Genomic DNA, 19,826 nt, shown 5'->3' with positions numbered 1-19,826 from the left:
TGCATTTTGTGATATTAAAAACACCAGGATGACCAAAATCACTTCGAATGTACGGAAATTGATCATCTAAGCAATAAAATCTAAGTAAAGTATGATTTCAGTTATTAAAAATGGCTCGAATAGTAAAAAATATGCCTCAGTGTTTAAAAAATAGGGTATGTCCCTTTAACAGTAAATATGTTACCTGGAGATACTCCTGAAGTCGCCTGCTGGTCTCACTGTCGCTATGACATCACCCGTGTTGGTTCCTTCTCCGCTAATCAGATCAGCCATGAACAGATCCTGGTGCTCAAACGACTTCACATACCACAAGACTTTCTTCATGTCAAAGTTCAAGGCCACACTGATCACATGCTTTCCTGAGAAGTACGGAACTGAGAAGATCTCGATGTGGTCTTCTCCATTGAGAAATGATGACTCAATGGAGTTCATTGTGGCCCAGTAGATTCTTCCGGCTATGGAATCAATCACAATGTCCCGAGCTGCAGCTTGAGATATAAAATCGCTAGAGAGACCATTTATGTCTGTCCGTTTTATCTGGAAATTTATAAAGAAGTACATAATTGTATGATCAATATATGCATTTTTGTTTTTTAAAGATATTAAAATTTTCAAAACTGAATATAAATTATGACTCATTAAAATATTTCAGTTTAATTAATCCAATATTACTTACATCAACAAAAAATATTTAAAATTTCAACAACAAATATTTAAATAAGTTTAAGAATTTAGAGGAAACTGGTTGAGAACCTGACAGCAAAAAATGTTGTAAAGAGGTCACCTTCTATAACACTTTTGTAAAGGTTAACAACATTATAGCACCTTAACATAAGCCATAAAATATATTATAAAATAAAATAGATTTCAGGTATTTAATATTTAGCAAAACAACTCTTCTTAAAATGAAAAACTGTACTCACCACACCCTGCTGTGGTTCTGACCAAAATATTTTCTTTCCCAACCAATCATAGGCAACACATGCTGCGTAATTCACGTGTTGAATACTGTATCGCCAGCCAGTACTGCGGTCATACACAGACAGAATTCCGGAACTGGAGGTCCAGAGAAGCTTATCCTTGTGCCAAGAAATATCTAAAATCAAACAAAAAGACCCAAACTGTACACTCAAAGAAGAAAACACTTTCAGTTTAAAAGCTCTTTGTGTTGCCATTGTCACATGGTGAAAACAAAAAGACAAAAAAGGTACACTCTTATGGTCTTGTACAAAAAAGAAGAAAGTTTTAGCTTAGAAAATGTTTGTGTTGCCATTGTCAGATAGTGAAAACAAAAAGACAAAAAATGTACACAGTCAAACAAGAAGAAACATTCAGTTTGGAAAATCTTTATGTTGCCATTGCCTTTTAATGAAAACAAAGATACACCTTACTAGGACGACACCCTGGACACTTGCATCCCCTGTACCCCAGCTTTAGGGTGAATCTCACACCTTGAAACATTTATATGTCAATAGTCTGGAGAATGAGGGCAATGAAAAAACTTCATCATATCATTTGAATATAAATTCTAAAAATGGGGGTTTTACAATGGATGTGAATATAACAAACAAAAAAATGTATTGTAAATAAACAATGTAATTAATAGTGAGGAACATACCTGTAGCCTTGGACACAAAGTTGACTACGGTCTTGTCCATGTTCTGACTTATATCTGCCTCAATAATCTGACCGGAGGTTGCCATCAGAACACGAACTGGAAACTTATCTAGAAACAGAAAAATATTAATTTTGAAAGCAATTTGTTCTTGACACACAGACAGAGAATTCTTTCCAAAGGTTCTAACTGGGCATTACATTCAGTTTTTGTTAACTCTCTTCAACGAGAGAACCATTTTTTTAAAAACAAATTTTACTTTCAAAGATTGTTTAAAGAAAAGATTTCATATTGGATCTTTGCAATGCAAATCTGATGCTAAATTTATATAATAAAATACAGCCTATTACTCATTGAATTTACTAATAATATTTCTTATGGTCTGATTCCTCTGTAGTTGTATTGACTGGTTAACTATACTTGAGTTTTAGCCAAAAACACTTGTTACAGTACTACACCTTTTATACCTGTGAGTTTTCTGTTTCTCCTCATACTCTTGAAAAAGTCTGTATTATACAGACAAAAAGTAAAGTTCTAACTTTGTATTGTTTTTTTTTTTAAAAGTGGATGGTTTTAGACAAAGACTTTTGGCTTTCACTAATGATATTTACCATCCTTTAGTGTTCTTCCAATGAAATATTCCGACCATGGTCCATAGCCAACCTCGGAGAGAGCTCGGACACGAAGAGAATACTTTGTGTCTGGCAGCAGGTTCTCTATAATCATCTTACGTACAGTGCCATTCAGATATTGCTGGGTTGTCCTTGGTTCCTCGGTTTCATACAGCTGTAGTTCATATGTCCAGTTTTGCCATGCTCCATGTCCTATAATTATATATTAAATAAACATTGATAAAGGTTATGCTATAGAATTAAAAATACAGTTCTGACACTGAATGATGAAACCTTTTGTATTACATGCAGGTTAACATTTTATCCACTTTACCTTGTTGTTTTGCTGCGAGCCGAGATGATAGCTTATACCGTGTGTTGTTGTAATTAATTAATTAAATGAGCAGATTTGCATTAGTACAAAAAATACAGCAAATTCAACAGGTCTTGGACATGCATAATAAAAAAATACTTTTAAAGTAATAATGAATAATGTTAGTAACATCCAAACAACCCATGGGAAATATTATGTCAAAGTAAATGTTATAACAGTTAACACATTGTCTGTCATGGTCACAAACTAACTTTACTAGGGCATGTCCAGTAAAAAGAAACATCACATGGGATGTAATTGGTTCAAAATATCTTAAAAGCCTGGGTTGAAACTGAGCTAAATTATATGACTATAAGATCTATAGACATTTGACTAACAGACAACAAACCCAGGAAATAAGCTTACTTTTTACTTGTGTAACTTTAGACTGAGCTACATTATATGATCATGAAATCTATAGAAGCTTGACTAACAGACCACAAATAAAGACATAATACAAACCTTGGTACTGCAGCAAAGGTGGTGGCCACCATTTAACTTTGACACTATGGGAAGTAAACACAGCTTGCACCTTCTTTGGAGACATGTGTGGCACTGAAAGTAATGTTTAATGGATGTTTTATTATTAGGTATTTTTCAAAGGAACACAACAGTTAAGGTTTCTACCTGTATGCCTCCATTTGTTATTTTTACACAATCTAGGCTGAGGTTTGAACTTTCAGCCTTTGACACAGAGAATCTGTTTGCTAGAATGTTTAACCATGACACTAGAACAGTATCAAGTGAGCTAGTCATACCTAATCAGAATAAATTCTTACTCACTGCTGCCACATAGGTTACTCCTACCAAATAATAGCTCTATTTCCAAAGGACACAATAGCACATACCATGACTTTGAAATACCAGTATAAGAAAGAAAGAAAGAAGTGTTTTATTTAACGACGCACTCAACACATTTTATTTACGGTTATATGGCATCAGACATATGGTTAAGGACCACACAGATTTTTTTTTTTATAGAGGAAACCCGCTGTCGCCACATAGGCTACTCTTTTACGACAGGCAGCAAGGGATCTTTTATTTGCGCTTCCCACAGGCAAGATAGCACAAACCATGGCCTTTGTTGAACCAGTTATGGATCACTGGTCGGTACAAGTGGTTTACACCTACCCACTGAGCCTTGCGGATCACTCACTCAGGGTTTGGAGTCGATATCTGGATTAAAAATCCCATGCCTCGACTGGGATCCGAACCCAGTACCTACCAGCCTGTAGACCGATGGCCTGCCACGACGCCACTGAGGCCGGTTACCAGTATAAGATGACAAATTAACAAACAATGAGTGAACTGAGGGGAATTAATCCTATGACCCAGTGCACCTCAGTCCATTCTCCAATAAAGAAAGAAAGAAAGATTTTATTTAAAAATGCACTCAACACATTTTTATGTAATAGTTAGAGGACGAGTAACAATACTTTATTGGCGTATAAAGGTAGTGTCGCACGAGACAAAGGCGAGGCATTAGCCGAGCGTTTTCTCATGCGACACTACCTTTATACGCCGATAAAATATTGTTACTCGTCCTCTGTCTTAGAACAGAGCCAAAATCTTGTGCAGCAATACCGCTTATAAAATGAATGTCTGAAGTACTTTATCGGGATATAAATGTACTTCACGTGACCAAATATGAAGCTCCCATTGGACTAGAAATTCAGCTGTGCTCTAAGTATGATTATTTAACAGTGTACTCAACACATTTTTATTTATGATTATATAGTGTCAGACATATATGATTATGGACCACACAGATAATGAGACAAAAAAGTGCTGCTGCCACTCTTCTTCAATTAGCAGCAAGTGATCTTTTATATACACCATCTCAGAGTTAAAAGAGTACACTAGTTGCTGAAAACTGGCTGGAGCAAGCTCAGACAATGAGACATTGGAGTAACTAAACAGACCTCAGATGTTTCACACAAGTCTGATTGGAACAGAAGATAAAATAAATAAAGAAAGAAATGTTTTATTTAATGGTGCACTCAACAGATTTTATTTACGGTTATATGGCATCAGACATATGGTTAAGGACCACACAGATATTGAGAGAGGAAACCTGCTGTCGCCACTTCATGGGCTACTCTTTTTGATTAGCAGCAAGGGATCTTTTATATGCACCATCCCACAGACAGGGTAGTACATACCACAGCCTTTGATATACCAGTCGTGGTGCACTGGCTGGAACGAGAAATAGCCCAATGGGCCCACCGACAGGGATCGATCCCAGGCCGACTGCACATCGAGCGAGCGCTTTATCACTGGGCTACATCCCACCCCTATCAAGATAACATAATGACACCTACAAATGTATGCACTAAAGCCAATTAATTCTATCACCAATTGCATCTCAGACTCTACCATTGTAACATCCCATTCCCCTATCAAGATAACATAATGACACCTACAAATGTATGCACTAAAGCCAATTAATTCTATCACCAATTGCATCTCAGACTCTACCATTGTAACATCCCATTCCCCTATCAAGATAACATAATGACACCTACAAATGTATGCACTAAAGCCAATTAATTCTATCACCAATTGCATCTCAGACTCTACCATTGTAACATCCCATTCCCCTATCAAGCAAGGTCATCACAAATTCTCTCTCTGTATCTTTCTCACATTTATTTTTGTTTGCTTGTAAAATGTCTAATTATTATCACAGTCATCTTGGCCGCAAATGATGCACTTTGTATTGTGAACATTTAGGGACAGGCTTCAATATAGGCATATACCGGTTGGCCGATCACAAAACTGCAAATGTGGTGGTAATAAAATAGTGTTTAAACTGTCTAGTGTGCTAACCTGGTGTGGGTTGTGCCGATGGATGATACAGATTGAATCCTCGGTAGAAATCGTCAAAAAACAACAGCTCGTTGTGTCTGTACTTTTTGAAACCTGGATCAAACTCTTCACTCAAAACTTTAGTTCCGTTTGTCCAGTAGAATAGTCCTTTGTAGTTTGCTATGCTCAGGATGTGGTAGAAGTTTGGCTGAAGCACTTTTTCTCTGATGTCTTTAGTGTCTGTGCCATCAACGAACACGGACATCATAGTGTTTTCTGTGCTGTTGGGGTAGTACAGCCGAACGTTGTCAAAATCAATGACAAAGGATGACAGGTTATCGATGAAGACAAGTTGAGTGGGAGAGACAGGACCGTTCTTGCCTATGTCTCCAAGATCAACCCGATATAGTCCTTTATCATCTCCATATTGAGTAAAATAAAGAAATCTGTTCAAAAGAAAATTGAGGAAATGTTAAAGCAAACATGTTAAGAAGCCAAAATCAATAGGTCGAACATATTAAGCCTTTCATATAGGTTTACTGATAGAGAACTTAAGAAATCAAGAAAATAATCAAAACCTTACAAATTCACTTAAATTAAATGATTTGTTTTTATTTTAAAGACATTAGCAGAACAATATTATGTCTTTTTTAAAATGTCTAATATATTTAATTATAAAAAAACAAATAAATACATTTATATTCAAAATATAATGTCTTTGAAGTTTTGAATAATGCAGGATAACTTTTTAAAAAATATTTCAGGTTATACAAAGTGAACATGAATTTAACCAAAAACACTGACATTTTCCCCTTAAAATGTTATACTTTTTTTAGAAACTCTTTTGAATATTCCTACAGAACTACTAACCCATTGACTGGATCCACTTTAACATCACCTGGTGTGCTCTGCAAGGCATCCACCACAACAATACAGACATCTCTATTCATTAGACATCTGTAAATCTGAGTAACAAGAAAGCAATTGTAAATGTATACATTTGAGAAAAAAACAAACACAGAATATTAGCTTCATTAGCAGGTCCATCAAGGAAGAATAGTTTGTGTGTGTGTATGGAATGAGGGAATGGGGTGAAGTAAAGATATATTTTATATATTTTATGTACAGAAGTCTACCAACTACTTATACTTATGCTAAATATTTTGTGTGAGTATGTGTGTGGAAGCATAAAAATTCATCAGTTTTAGATATGGGCGTGAAATCAAGATTATGTACAGATGGCCACCAACTACTTATACATCAGCAAAACAAAGAATATTTTTACAATTTAATTTTTTTTTTTTTAAGGATAGCCAAAATTGCTTTCAAAACCTGCAAATAGACCAAGCATTTAATTACTATGTCAGGCAAGGATCCAACAAAAAGTGTAATCATTATAAATATAATTATTCTTCTTAGTTAGTGGAGATGTAACATCTTGGTGTTTTATACATACACACACAGAATAAAAACTCTAAATCAGACACCCAAGGGACCAAGTCAAAAGTCCAATTTTAATATCTGGTTAGATAAGATTCTGTTCTGTACTGTTAATTAAAAAGATACCATCAAAAATATTTGGGTCTGAGGGAATTCTGGTTTAACGAGTGTCCAGTTTTGAGAAAAAAAGGCTTGTTTTGTTTAATAACACAACTAGAACACATCGGCTATTGGATGTCAAACATTTGGTAATTTTGACAAAGTCTTAGACAAGAAATCTGCTACATTTTCCCATTAGTAGCAAGGAATCTTTTATATGCACCATCCCACAGACAGGATGGCACATAACATGGCTTGTGATATACCAGTCGTAGTGCACTGGCTAGGACGAGAAATAGCCCAATGGACCCATAGACTAGGGTTGATCCTAGACGGACCACACATCAGGCAAGTGCTTTACCACTGGGCTATGTCCTGCCCTCATTTTTGAAAAGTTTTGCATACCTGTATTAAGTTAATGACCAGGTATTAATGTCTCAGAAGATGATGTCAATGCTTATACATACACACATATATACCACTCACCTTATTCCCACTGGCAACATAAACCCAGTCACCGAGCCAATCGATGCTGATTGCTGTTGGCTTAAGCAGGCTTGGATAAAGATTGTCGTTCCGATAATCGCCTGTGATTGAAATGAGTGCCACCTTACCGCTGGTGTCACTGACGAGTATCACTTGTCGTCTGATATGAATTCCAACTCCTAAAAACAAAAGGTTACATCAGTCATGCTGCCTGTATCAAGATCAAGAGATCTTCATTTCAGGATGCTAATCAACATTTCCTTGATTGCACAAAAAAATAAAAATAAATAAATCAAATACATATAAAATGACAAATATATTACCGTAAACAATAAATGTTATGTCACATTTTAATAGTGGTAATATTTTTATATAGTTTTTAGTTAACTTAAAGTTAGTAAGATTATATCTCATGTTTATTAAATATAATATATATCATACAATGTACATGAACATAAAAATATTATTATGTGTGTCACATCCTTCTTTTGCTGATTTTAATTAAGTTCCTCTATGTACATGTATAATGATTAAACATTAAAATGCTTAACTTTGTTTTTATGCATAAATATTTGCAAATTATTATCCCCATTAAATTAATAGAACTCTTTTTAAAATAATAGTTTACATGCAGGATCATGGGTATAAAAATGCAGTTAATTAAAGGACATCAAACATACAAGGATGTATTATAGTCACTTGCATGAAATATTTTCAAAAGGGTTTCAAAAATATGAATAAACTGTAATTAATGGAATATGGCGAATGATGTGATATTAATATATAAGTAAAATAGTTTATGGGGTTTTAAGCCACATAAAACAATGCAGGATATATATAATAGTGACAAAAAATTAAAATGAAACACAAAAAAAGGAAAGAAAATGATTCATTGAAAGTTTTTTAAAAAAAGGTGCAAGTTTGCCAAGTGTAAAATAACAAAATGATAGATTATAATTATGTTATTTAAATACACAGACAGATCCAAGCAATTAACAAGAAAGAAAAAATAAAACATCCAAAAGCATGACGGAATACAAATATTTATGAACAAAAATATATTTATACTGGTAAAATGACTTTGTAATTTGTTCAAAATTTATACTGTTAAACATGTCAACCTGTTGTTATAACTAAGGCATATTGGTCATCAAGATTCATGTTACAAGAGAGGGCATGGGGGTATTAAGATTTTAACAAAGCACACATATACTCCATTAACTTACAGTAAATTATAACACCTTGCCAATAATAGTTAAAGCTAATTCACTCAGAATATTACACCATTACAGAAGATGGAACATTGTAAGGACAAAAGAAAATGAAATATGTATACTTACCCGGTAAACTATATTTTTTGTTTTGTTAATAGTAATACGAATTGTGGTTTAATCATAGATTTATATTTACGTGCAACACTGGGCTTATGAAATGTTTTGAAATTGGGCCCTGCTCTTTTAAAGTAATCAAAGTTCATGTAATAAGTGTACAAAACCTTAGACCCCTCACCCAGCCTTTTGTATCTGTGGGGTTGTTATGTAAAATTATTTGAGATCAGCTAAAATTCTTAATTAATAATAATATAAAACAAGGATCAGAAAAAAAAATTGTTATAACAAAAATGAATGACAGCGATTTCACAAAACAATATAAAACTTTTCAACTATATACAACAACACCCACAATGCATTTTACCTTCTACGTCACCCGTTTTACTCTCAAATAAGATTTCTGTCCCTTTTGGTTTGGAAGCAATACAAAGAAGCAAAGAGAGAGAAAGAAAAAGTGAGATAAATAGATAAAATTTGAGAAAGATTGAAGTTCCTGTGGAATAAAAAATGATTAGTTTGCATGACTCTATCCCGTGTTTATTGGCCAGAATCTCCAGACCTATTCATCCTGTTATTTGGTCGCTGTGACCCTCTTGTCTATACAGATGACGATTTTATTGATCACTCTCTTGCGATTTCATGTGTTATAACTTGTGTAAAGTAATTCACAAACCCTGAATAACCAAGAATCTGCTGGCTACTGTCCACTGGAAACTCATCCACAACCACTTGTCTTATTCAATAATTAAAGGGAAAAAAAAGATTCTTCTCAGTCAAAATGCAATAAAATCCCATTTCTGGATAAAAGCAAGCCAATAAATATACTAAGACTAAAGGGTTTAGCAATTAGAATCTTTAACCCCCAAGATAAATTCCGTGATGTGACAAGTTACGCATTTGATTTTGTATTGAAAATCTTCTGTTATACTTGTACTGACAAATGATCATTAGTTAAATCCAGTGTCTGGTTTTCACTTTAAAAGTCACAAGTTTCGTTTTATTTTAGCACATTTACCAAATTGCTAAACTTGTTTTTCCAAGTATAGTTGTAAGCTTATCAACAAACAGTTCAAGACAGCCATTTTGATGACATAATATGCTTAGTGAGTACCGGTGAGGTACATGATACGCCCGTCAGGAGTTTGATGGAAAACCATAGATATTAATGAATATGTTATGGGATTGATTTAATTCCAATTATGTGAAATGTTTGCAGTGGGATGCACAAATAGTTTGTTTTGGACCAACTACTGATGATACTGTAGACGGAGAAGGTGCTGTCTGATTAATGAAGTTATTGTTCTTTGTTAGAAAGGGAAATTTTGTTTAGCATAGGTATGCAAGATATGATCCGGACAAGGATTTACTGTTATGTGCAGTAGATAGTAAAAAGTAGGTCACAGTGACCTAGTAATAGTATGGGACACACCACCATCCCAAATTGTTCCTGCATGTAAGGTTTGATGGTCCTGTATGCAAGATTTGGTCCGGACAAGAAAAACTTAACAGACAGATGTATGGATGGACAATGCCATACCATAATACAACCTATTATAGATGCACATATAAAAATACATATGGCTAGCTAGCACACGTATATAACAGTTACTGATGATTCCTCAGCACATTTTCTAGCTCTGAAACTCTACAGCTGAGCCATAGACTCTTTAACTATTGCTAGCAAGACTAACAGATAAAGCTTTAAATAAAAATATTGAAAGCTTTTATGGTGTTCTATTTATTATTTAAATTTTAAACATACTTATCATGCACATGACATATTCTCACATGACATGGAAAAAGGTCAAGCCATTAATGTGTCTGGAGATTAGCTCGTACATCTCAATTACTAAATACTAATAATGTGTTCAGCTTGGGATAACTTTATTCATCAATACATTAAGAGATTCGGGCTGCAAATACAAGACAGCTTTGGGGTTATGACACGTTTTATCTGACGGTGCTATGCAAAGGAGCCAACTGGGATGGTCTATATTCCATATAAAATGATCATCAAACTCCCTCAACATCAAGCTAGACATTGATCATCATCGTTCTCCAGCTATCAAGATGCTTCCACAGAGCACAGCTCTCTAATGGGATTAAGTTGCTGCAGAAAGGTCCTGACTTTATTGCACTTTTCATCTCAGTCGAAGTTTAATTTGGTTAAATATAATAGGACATGATTTTTAAAAACGTTTTTCTCTTATATTTTATAAATAGAAAGAAAGCTTCCCAATCCATGAGTAACCTATATTATTAACAGGACAATTAATGATCTTGTTGTATATTTTTGGTCGAGGTTCATTTTATTATCTGTTCCACAAGACTACAGCCAAATACAGTCAAACCTGCTAAAAAGGTCACTTATTATAACAAGTAAAAGAATGTCTAATAACTTAGCTAATTTTTATTTATTTGTGTCTAGAATATGGCTATTCTGACATTTGATCTAATAGTAAACCAGGGCTAGCTCTGGGTGAGCAGAATAATTCGCCAAATTATCTTCAAATATGCAAAATCCAATGTTATTTTTCAACAAAATACCAATTATTACATGAAATGTTTTCGCCAAATCAACATAAAATTCGCTAATTGTTCCTGAAATTTTAGAATTTGGCAAGTGCCAGAGCTAGCCCTGAGTAAACGCATTGCACCACATATCATACTACTAATGAACAGCATCATGGGATCTTTTATATGCAGTTTCCCATAAACAGGATAACACATACCAAAGCTTTTAAAATTGAAATACCAGTTAAGGTTTTTTTTCTTAATAACAATTACATTTCTAAAAGATATTTGAAATATGTCCTTTATTTTTCTTACAGAAGCCACACTGGATTAAACAAAGTTTTTTTTTCAACAAACAGTTCAACATATACATCAAGAACTTTGAAATACCAGCTGTGCAGTGCAACGGTTGCAATATGATGTATCTACTGAGCTGACTATATCATGTCCACTAATGTGGCATCAACAACAGCTCTGACTGATTCTAATTAAACCAGTTTAGTAAGTAATCTGCACTGATCCTAAACTTCTGACTCGAAAAGTGGAAAAACGATACTTGAATTAACCGACATGGTTTTCAATAATTAACACATGTATTCATTACCGTAAGTAGCTGTTCAATAACCTCGGCTAGTTTAGCTCCTTAACAGATAATAAGAATGCAGTGCCAGCTACGTCTCTGATCGATTCTCTTTAAGAAAATGAAGCAAGTGATTCCAAGTTTTTACCACCAGGAAGTGCAAAAACACTTGCACAAATATATGTACATGTACCACCTAAATGATATTAACGTACTCTCACCAAACATGGTTTCAATTGTGCCACCGGAAACTGTTATTGTTAAAAATGACATAGTCCAGGTCTAAAATCATAATATATAAAAGAGATGATAATATATGAGCATAATATATAAAAGAGATGATGATGATGATATGGACTTTAGCCCAAGGTTAAAAATGAAACATTTGCGGGCATGAAATAGACAATAACACCCGCAAATCTAAAAACTCCACATGGTTATGTCCATTGTAAACTGAATAATTTTTCTATGGAACTAACTGTATATTTGGTATTTCTTGAACAAAAACCCTGGCTACAATCTAACTGTAGACCCTTGAACTGTCAACTTAGCCTGTTCCAATTGCTAATGTTGAAACTTTCTAATGACGTCATCAGTTTTCCAGGTTTTATTTTTGTTTGATCCCGGAAAAAGAATGTACTTAACCAATCATAATACAAAACACACTCGCCATCAGTTTACAATAAAATATTACAAGTATATTTGACAAACATTACATTATCACACTCTGTGGATTGGAGACATATCAAATACTATAGAATATCAACTGTTCATATACTCTCTCCAAAACATAAAACAGCTAACATTATTTAATAAATATAATTAGATCAAATAAGATTTTCACAAATATTTAATTAGTGCCAGTCAGTCAGTCACTGCAGAATATTGGGCAATGTCTGGGTTTTTTTCTAAATTGTACATTCCTTTACAAAAAGTTCTAGTTCACCTATATTTATGCTACATACTGAACATGCGAAAGGACTTAACAGTTTTAGTTTCTAAGAAAAGCAACCATATGCTTAGTAAATTTTCCCTAAATGATTTTTTTCCTAGTGCCTGCCAAGCAGTGTTTATTTATAAAGAAGATTTCCATCCCACTCAGTACTTACTCTGCCATTTGTTATATTACAGCACTCACTACTTCTATTATCCGTAAAGAAATTGCTCCCAAAATGTTTTTCCATATGTTTTTACTCTTCCTTAACCAGCTTTCGGACGCCTAAAGCAATCAGTTTAATTGCTGCCAAAGTAAACACAACATCAATAAATTTGATTGGATAAATATCAGTAAAACGAAGAAGATTATTGGCTGTATGCCGTACTTACCAGTGACCATGATGCTTCCGTTATGTTCTTCATGAATGGTATCTGGAACACTGTGAATCAAATCCATCAAATTTTGTTTCAGCACTTTGTTAGCTGCCCCAAGGATTAAATATGGAGTTTCATGAATGGACACTGCAAATAAAAAGAGATCCCTTTCTTAAAGGAATCAAAACACTAAACAGGAGAAGTGTTCAAATCTTTAATTAATACCCATATTGTCAAAAATATCTTGGTACATATCAAAGTGATACATCCCAGTAGAACGCCAAGTGGGACGTAACACTTCGATGTTACACGATGACGTCATCGATTGGTGCACTACAACCTTACAGGAACATCAACTAAACGAGTTGAGTGATATAAATTAAGATCGATTATGGGTAATATATAGGATATTAAACTCGCTACCATTTCATATCTTGTTTATGTCCCTCGTGAAATAATTTTCATTGTCACTCGCTAAAGCTTGTGAAAACTGAAAATTATTTCACGAGGAACATAAACATGATATGAAATGGAAGTTGTTTAATATCCTATGAATATAACACATACCTCAGTTTAATACTAACAGTTCTATCTTGTTAATCTGAATATAAGTCCTTTAAAAGGAGAAATGAAACTGGAAGTTTATTTATTAAACTAAGTGGATTTTGAAAATAAAAATAATTAAACAAAATATGTTTTCTATAAAAGAGAGAATGTTACAAGTAAAATGTATGCCTAATAAGCATGCCAAATAGAAAAACAAAATATTTCATTCCACATCCATGCAGGACACCAAATTACACATGCACATACATGTAGATGCAGATGAATGATGCAAAAATTATACTTTTTTCATTTATTTTATACAAAAACAGTTTATACAATGGTGGGATTACAACCTACTGCACCAAATCATATGCTATTAACCAGTCTGCAGTTTATTGACCTCTCAGTTACAGGGACCATCCTCGGAGGTATATAGTGGTTAAGCCCAGCTCCTACACAGAGCGAGCTTAATGACTCTGTGGATAAGGCCACCACACTCTCTCTCACTAACAACCACAAATCACTAACCCACTGTCCTGGAGTCGACAGACAGCACAAATACCTGAGGTGTGTGCCCAGGATAGTGTGCTTGAACCTTAATTGGATATGAACATGAGAACAAGTACAAATAAAAAGAAAGCCATAAGGGTATATAACCACAATGAGAAATTACAAATATATTAAGATTGGTATACTTGCTTTTGGATCAAACATATTTCTTCATAAACCAAAGAATACATATGCAAAAGAACAGATTTTCCTTCTTGCTAAGCAGACTTAACTGGTGATTGTTTGAGGTAGGTGAGGAATGGGAAGACATAATTTATTATAATTCAAGTTTATTTTGTTTAATAAACACCACTGGAGCACATTGATTAATTAATCATCAGCTATTGGATGTCAAACATTTGATAATTCTGATGCAGCAAGGGATCTTTTATATGCACTTTCCCACAGACAGGAAAGCACATACCACAGCCTTTGTCCAGTTGTGATGCACTGGTTGGAACGAGAAAAAACATTCAGCTGAATGGATCCAATGAGGTGTTTCGATCCTGCGATGCAAGCACCTCCAGCAAGCACTCAACCGACTGAGCTAAATCCACCCTATATTTTGTTATAATTAAAGTTTGTAATTAATTTTGATTAACCTATCGACAGTAGGGGATTCTTTCAAGGTTGATTGTTAATGATGGAAAAATATTCTGAGCTCTAAAAATATTTCCATTAATTGTGTATAAAACTAGACTAAATCTTACAAATGCAAAGATGTTAAAGGCACCCTGTAAATTACAATTAAAATAAACTCCTGCAATGATGAACACTAATGATACAACACAATAAAAGGCCTGCAAAAGTGCAAAACCATGCTAACAAAACATAAAACTGTGCTATTTCTAAAAAAAAAACTACCATAAAATAGAAACACTATGAACATGCAATAAGAGTAAATCAAAATTGATTGATGCTGTGTTAGAACTATTGCGACAGGAAGATGTACGATGGAGCCAGTTATAATGTCCAGCATAAAAGCATATGGCTCATATACCTCGTGGGATGCACTCTTTGTATTGTCAAACTCGTTTTAACTACATTGCATAAAAAATTACATCCGGATTGTAATGAGATCCCCAAAGTGTAAGAGGAAAATAAAGGAAGTCATTCTTAACATGCAGCTCTTTTAAGTAACTCAAAGGACTGAATGAAAGAAGAGATCAAATGTTTGTTTATGACAGATGAAGTAACATATAAATGGGGTCCTAAGATATTGCAATACTTGATCTATAGATAGTAATGCTCTGGACTCTTGTCACTTATGGTGTCAAGACGCTCTGCCCAGGGCAGACATGCCTAAACCTTGAATGGAAAGCAACTCAAATGACTGAACGAAACAAGAGATGAAATGTCTGTTTACATAATCAACAACCAAAGTAACTTATTTGTGTTTTAACAAATAGCTATATTGCAACACTTGATCTATAGATAGTGATGCCCCGGATCCTGTCACTTATGGTGTCAAGAGGCTGTGCCAGAGCGAGGTTTAACGACTAAATGGATAGGTGGACCACTACACCCTCTTCTCTCTCACTAACCACTAACAACTAACCCACTGTCCTGGACAGACAGTCCAGATAGCTGAGATGTGTGCCCAGGACAGCATGCTTGAACTTTAATTGGATATAAGCACGAAAAATACGTTGAAATGAAATGGAACAGTAAAGCAAAGAAAAAAAAGCAAATCAAGTTCATTTAAATTAAAGACTAGTTATAGATAAAATACTGTACAAATGTATGGGACATGTTGTTGTACGAAAGCCAAAATGCCGTAAGAATTTGGATACGAAAAGGAAAAGCAATCACGTGAAGCTAACAGCCTACCTAGATACCAAGAACATATGTTGGTAATCAAAGCTAATTGCAAGAACTAAACGTTTTCTGGTTCTACAAAGCTCTTTTGTTGGGTGTATGACAAATAGATTGTACACAGGTAACTGACTGGCAAATATCTAAAGAAACTCATTGTTAATCTTGTATGAAGACAAAAGGGAAAAAAAATCTTTCACTATGCACCAGCAAATTATTTAATCAGTGGGACATAATTATGGTAATGGGTTGTTTTTTTTGAATATATTTTCATAGATGTCATTCCTCCCCTTCCAACAATCCTTACATTCAGAGATGACAAAAACTATAGATTGTTTATTAGAATTCTTATTTTGGGGGACACAGCTCCATTCCCCAAATCTCTATTGTTGTTCTTCATCTACTGAAGAATAAATTCTGAATTACATCCTACTTTTGAAGGCCCTCCAACATTTAAAAAAATGTTTTATACTAGTATTTGATCTATCCAGACATACTCATCCCTCTAACAAATAATCATTATCTAATCCCAGCATCCATCCATTCACTTTGTGATTTAACAGTATTTTTTTTAAGGACTGAGCTCACTGATAGCATTGATTGAGCTCACCGATAGGGAGTTTATTTTGATTATGAAATATCAGCTGGTTTTCCAGTATAAAGTATAAATTAATGTCTTAAATTAGCAATGATACATAATTTATGATTAAAATATATTTAATGATGTTATGTTTTTGTACTGATTGTTTGATGTTATTTTTGTGCAAACTGCTCCCAGTGTGGTATGATCAAATGCAATAGATTTATGTACCTGCTTGTGATCCAAAAGGTCATGACATCAATTGTGTTCTTAGATTTTTTAGATATTGAGGCTATTCATCAATGAACAACATTGGGAAACGTTTCTGGAGGAGTTAAAATCCAGTATATACTGGGAAAATCCAGACATGTCTCATCTGGATGCATGCATGGACAGATGGATGGATTCGGATAGTACGTCAGTGATAAAACAATTGGTACTCATTAAAAAAAAATGAGGTTTTTTATACAAGACCTCAAGTTAAAAAATAATCCACATTAGATTCCAGATCTATACATTTCATGTAATTACATACATGTTTACAGTTCTATACCAAAATACACAGCCAACATTTTCTGGTGCATCCTGTATTTACAAACATGCCAGAAACTATCCTCCCTGTGGTGTCATCAGTTTTTTGACAATGGAAGTTGGCTATAAATACTGTTATTTCTCCATCATGATCATATGCACCTGTTTCAACTGCCATACAAAACCATTCAGCTGATTGATCACAGCATCATTTAAATAAATAAAACATGGTTGTATTCCACCACCTAACCGTGTGATACATGCATGCCATTATCTTAAAAGTTGTTTCAAAATATATTTAGTGAGAGAAAAGTGAATTAATAAATGATATCCAACAGATTTAAGTTTAGTATTCTATTTGTTACATATCTTAAAAAGACTCATTTAGATGTTTATACATCTCTTCCAACTAAAACTTAGTGTTTTCATTTGCAGTTAACCTGTAGGTCACAGAAAATTCAGTTTAACTAAATACATCACAGAGCAATCAATTTTGGTCTCACTTATATTATTGGATGATACAGCTTTGTTGTCTGTATTGACTGTTCAGCAGCCAATTGGATGGCTCTAAATCAATTCCAAAAATCTCACATGGTGTTCTCTCCAATTTGTTTAAAAAATAAATGCAGCTTGGGAATTGGGTTTTAAAGTATGATTAAAACACATTTTAACAAGCTTATATTCTTTTTATAGCACATTTAAAAATGAACAGAAGTTGTAAACCTTTCTAGATGATACAAATAAATTGCGTAATCGAATTATTATTTATAATATGTAATGGCCTCATTAATTTTAAATAGTCTAGCAATAGTTATGTAAAAGCCATTATGTGATAAATAAAAACTGGCCTTTCATTTTTTCCCCCTAATTTCATTAAGTCAAGTCTTTCACACAACACCCAAACCCACCATAACAAACTCCCAAAACAATCATTGTAACTGACAATACAAATAAAAATAGAAATAGGAAAGCAATGTATCTTCAATGATATGCCCCAGCAAGTTACCCATACTAATTTGTTTTAAAGTATCATAAAGGCACCACTATGGTCTAGCACACCAACAGATATGAAGCAAATGTTTGTTTAAAAACACCTTAACACATTAGTCATCTTTAGGTTCTCAATGTCATGTAGTACAATGCTATAAAACATGAGAGAAGAAACCCTCTGCTGTCACAAACAAGCAGACTACTATTTTTGCCCTTAGCAGCAAGGGGTCATTTATATACACCTTCACACAAGAAATAGACAAAAGCTGGAGTCTTTGATATGTCAAGTCAATTAGTACTAACGGAACTGGGAAGAGCCAAGTCAACAAGGCCAATGTTAAGAGAAAAAGATGACATTTACATTATGAGAATAATTTTTATTAATGTTATTTCTAAGTTATTGATCTTTAGAAAAAGTAAAGTTTGTTTTATTTAACGACGCCACTAGAGCACATTGATTTTTTATCTTATCATCGGCTATTGGACGTCAAACATATGGTCATTCTGACACTGGTTTTTTAGAGGAAACCTGCTGTTGCCACATAGGCTACTCTTTTACGACAGGAAGCAAGGGATCTTTTATTTGCTCTTTCCACAGGCAGGATAGCACAAACCATGACTTTTGTTGGAACCAGTTATGGATCACTGGTCAGTGCAAGTGGTTTAACCATTGAGCCTTGCGGAGCACTCACTCAGGGTTTGGAGTCGGTATTTGGATTAAAAATCCCATGCCTCGACTGGCATCCGAACCCAGTACCTACCAGCCTGTAGACCTATGGCCTAACCACGACGCCACCGAGGCCGGTTGATCTTTAGAAAGTCAATCAATAGTGCTCATTACATACAAAATAATATTTTCAAAAGACAAAGATAAAACCATAATTCAAAATATCAAATGTTCTTATAACAACAAGTGTCTTCTTCTAACTTAAAAGCATCAAACTATATTCAACCCACCAAAAGAAAATGACATTTTAAAATCTGTCATTTTACCTTTTTATAAGACTTTTGACATTTTCCATATTAAAACAAAATTCTCTTTTGATAAATCATATTTTCAATATTGTCTTTTACTCTTCATCATAAGCAAATAAATACACATTTTAATGATAAAAGTTCCTATAATTTGGTTTAATGATTACATTACATTAAGCTGGTGAACATGAAATCTGCAATAGATTTGCTGTAATGTTAGTGCATGACTCTAGTGATAATAATGTTCCTTTGTACTTATGATCTTTGTAGACAAGGTAATAAAAAGAGCTCTGTAATTAATATTAAATCATACTGCTGGACACACTTTACCAAAAATGCTATAGTCGAACCTGCTAAATATGACAACCTGTATATGACAACCAAATGTCCATAAAAGATACTGCAGGTAAAGAAAAGGAATAGTTTAATAAAACTTCAGCCCATTTTAAACTACAACTTTACGTAAATGCCTTCTTTTCATACAAACATGTATTATCACCTCCATTTAAGAGAAGTTACCTGCTCATCAAGACTATGTGGCATATCTTTTATGTCCATTTTGGTGGCTTTTATAATACAAGTTCAGTGTACCACAAATCAACCTGGCCAAACTGATAACCAGTAAGTGAAAGGTCATATGGCCATGTAAAAAAAAAAGGGTGGAGTCCTGAA

The 19,826-nt window shown here is 34.0% G+C and overlaps 1 protein-coding gene across 1 annotated transcript in view; it reads right to left on the bottom strand.

Annotated features, from left to right (window-relative positions):
* Positions 1-19,826, bottom strand: part of LOC121369958 (proto-oncogene tyrosine-protein kinase ROS-like) — a 50,331-nt gene that overhangs the window by 28,310 nt on the left and 2,195 nt on the right. Inside the window, exons 2-10 of the mRNA XM_041495040.1 lie at positions 13,184-13,315; positions 7,433-7,611; positions 6,278-6,372; positions 5,429-5,853; positions 3,062-3,154; positions 2,227-2,439; positions 1,619-1,726; positions 924-1,096; positions 185-537 (exon numbers count right to left, since the gene is read on the bottom strand). Of these exons, the coding sequence (XP_041350974.1) occupies positions 185-537; positions 924-1,096; positions 1,619-1,726; positions 2,227-2,439; positions 3,062-3,154; positions 5,429-5,853; positions 6,278-6,372; positions 7,433-7,611; positions 13,184-13,315 (1,771 nt within the window). The remainder of the gene's footprint in view (positions 1-184; positions 538-923; positions 1,097-1,618; positions 1,727-2,226; positions 2,440-3,061; positions 3,155-5,428; positions 5,854-6,277; positions 6,373-7,432; positions 7,612-13,183; positions 13,316-19,826) is intronic.

This window comes from Gigantopelta aegis, chromosome 4, assembly GCF_016097555.1.
Source record: "Gigantopelta aegis isolate Gae_Host chromosome 4, Gae_host_genome, whole genome shotgun sequence".
Classification (NCBI taxonomy): Eukaryota; Metazoa; Mollusca; class Gastropoda; order Neomphalida; family Peltospiridae; genus Gigantopelta; species Gigantopelta aegis.
The sequence above is the reverse complement of the archived record's forward strand: the minus strand, read 5'-3'. Positions and strand labels throughout refer to the sequence as shown.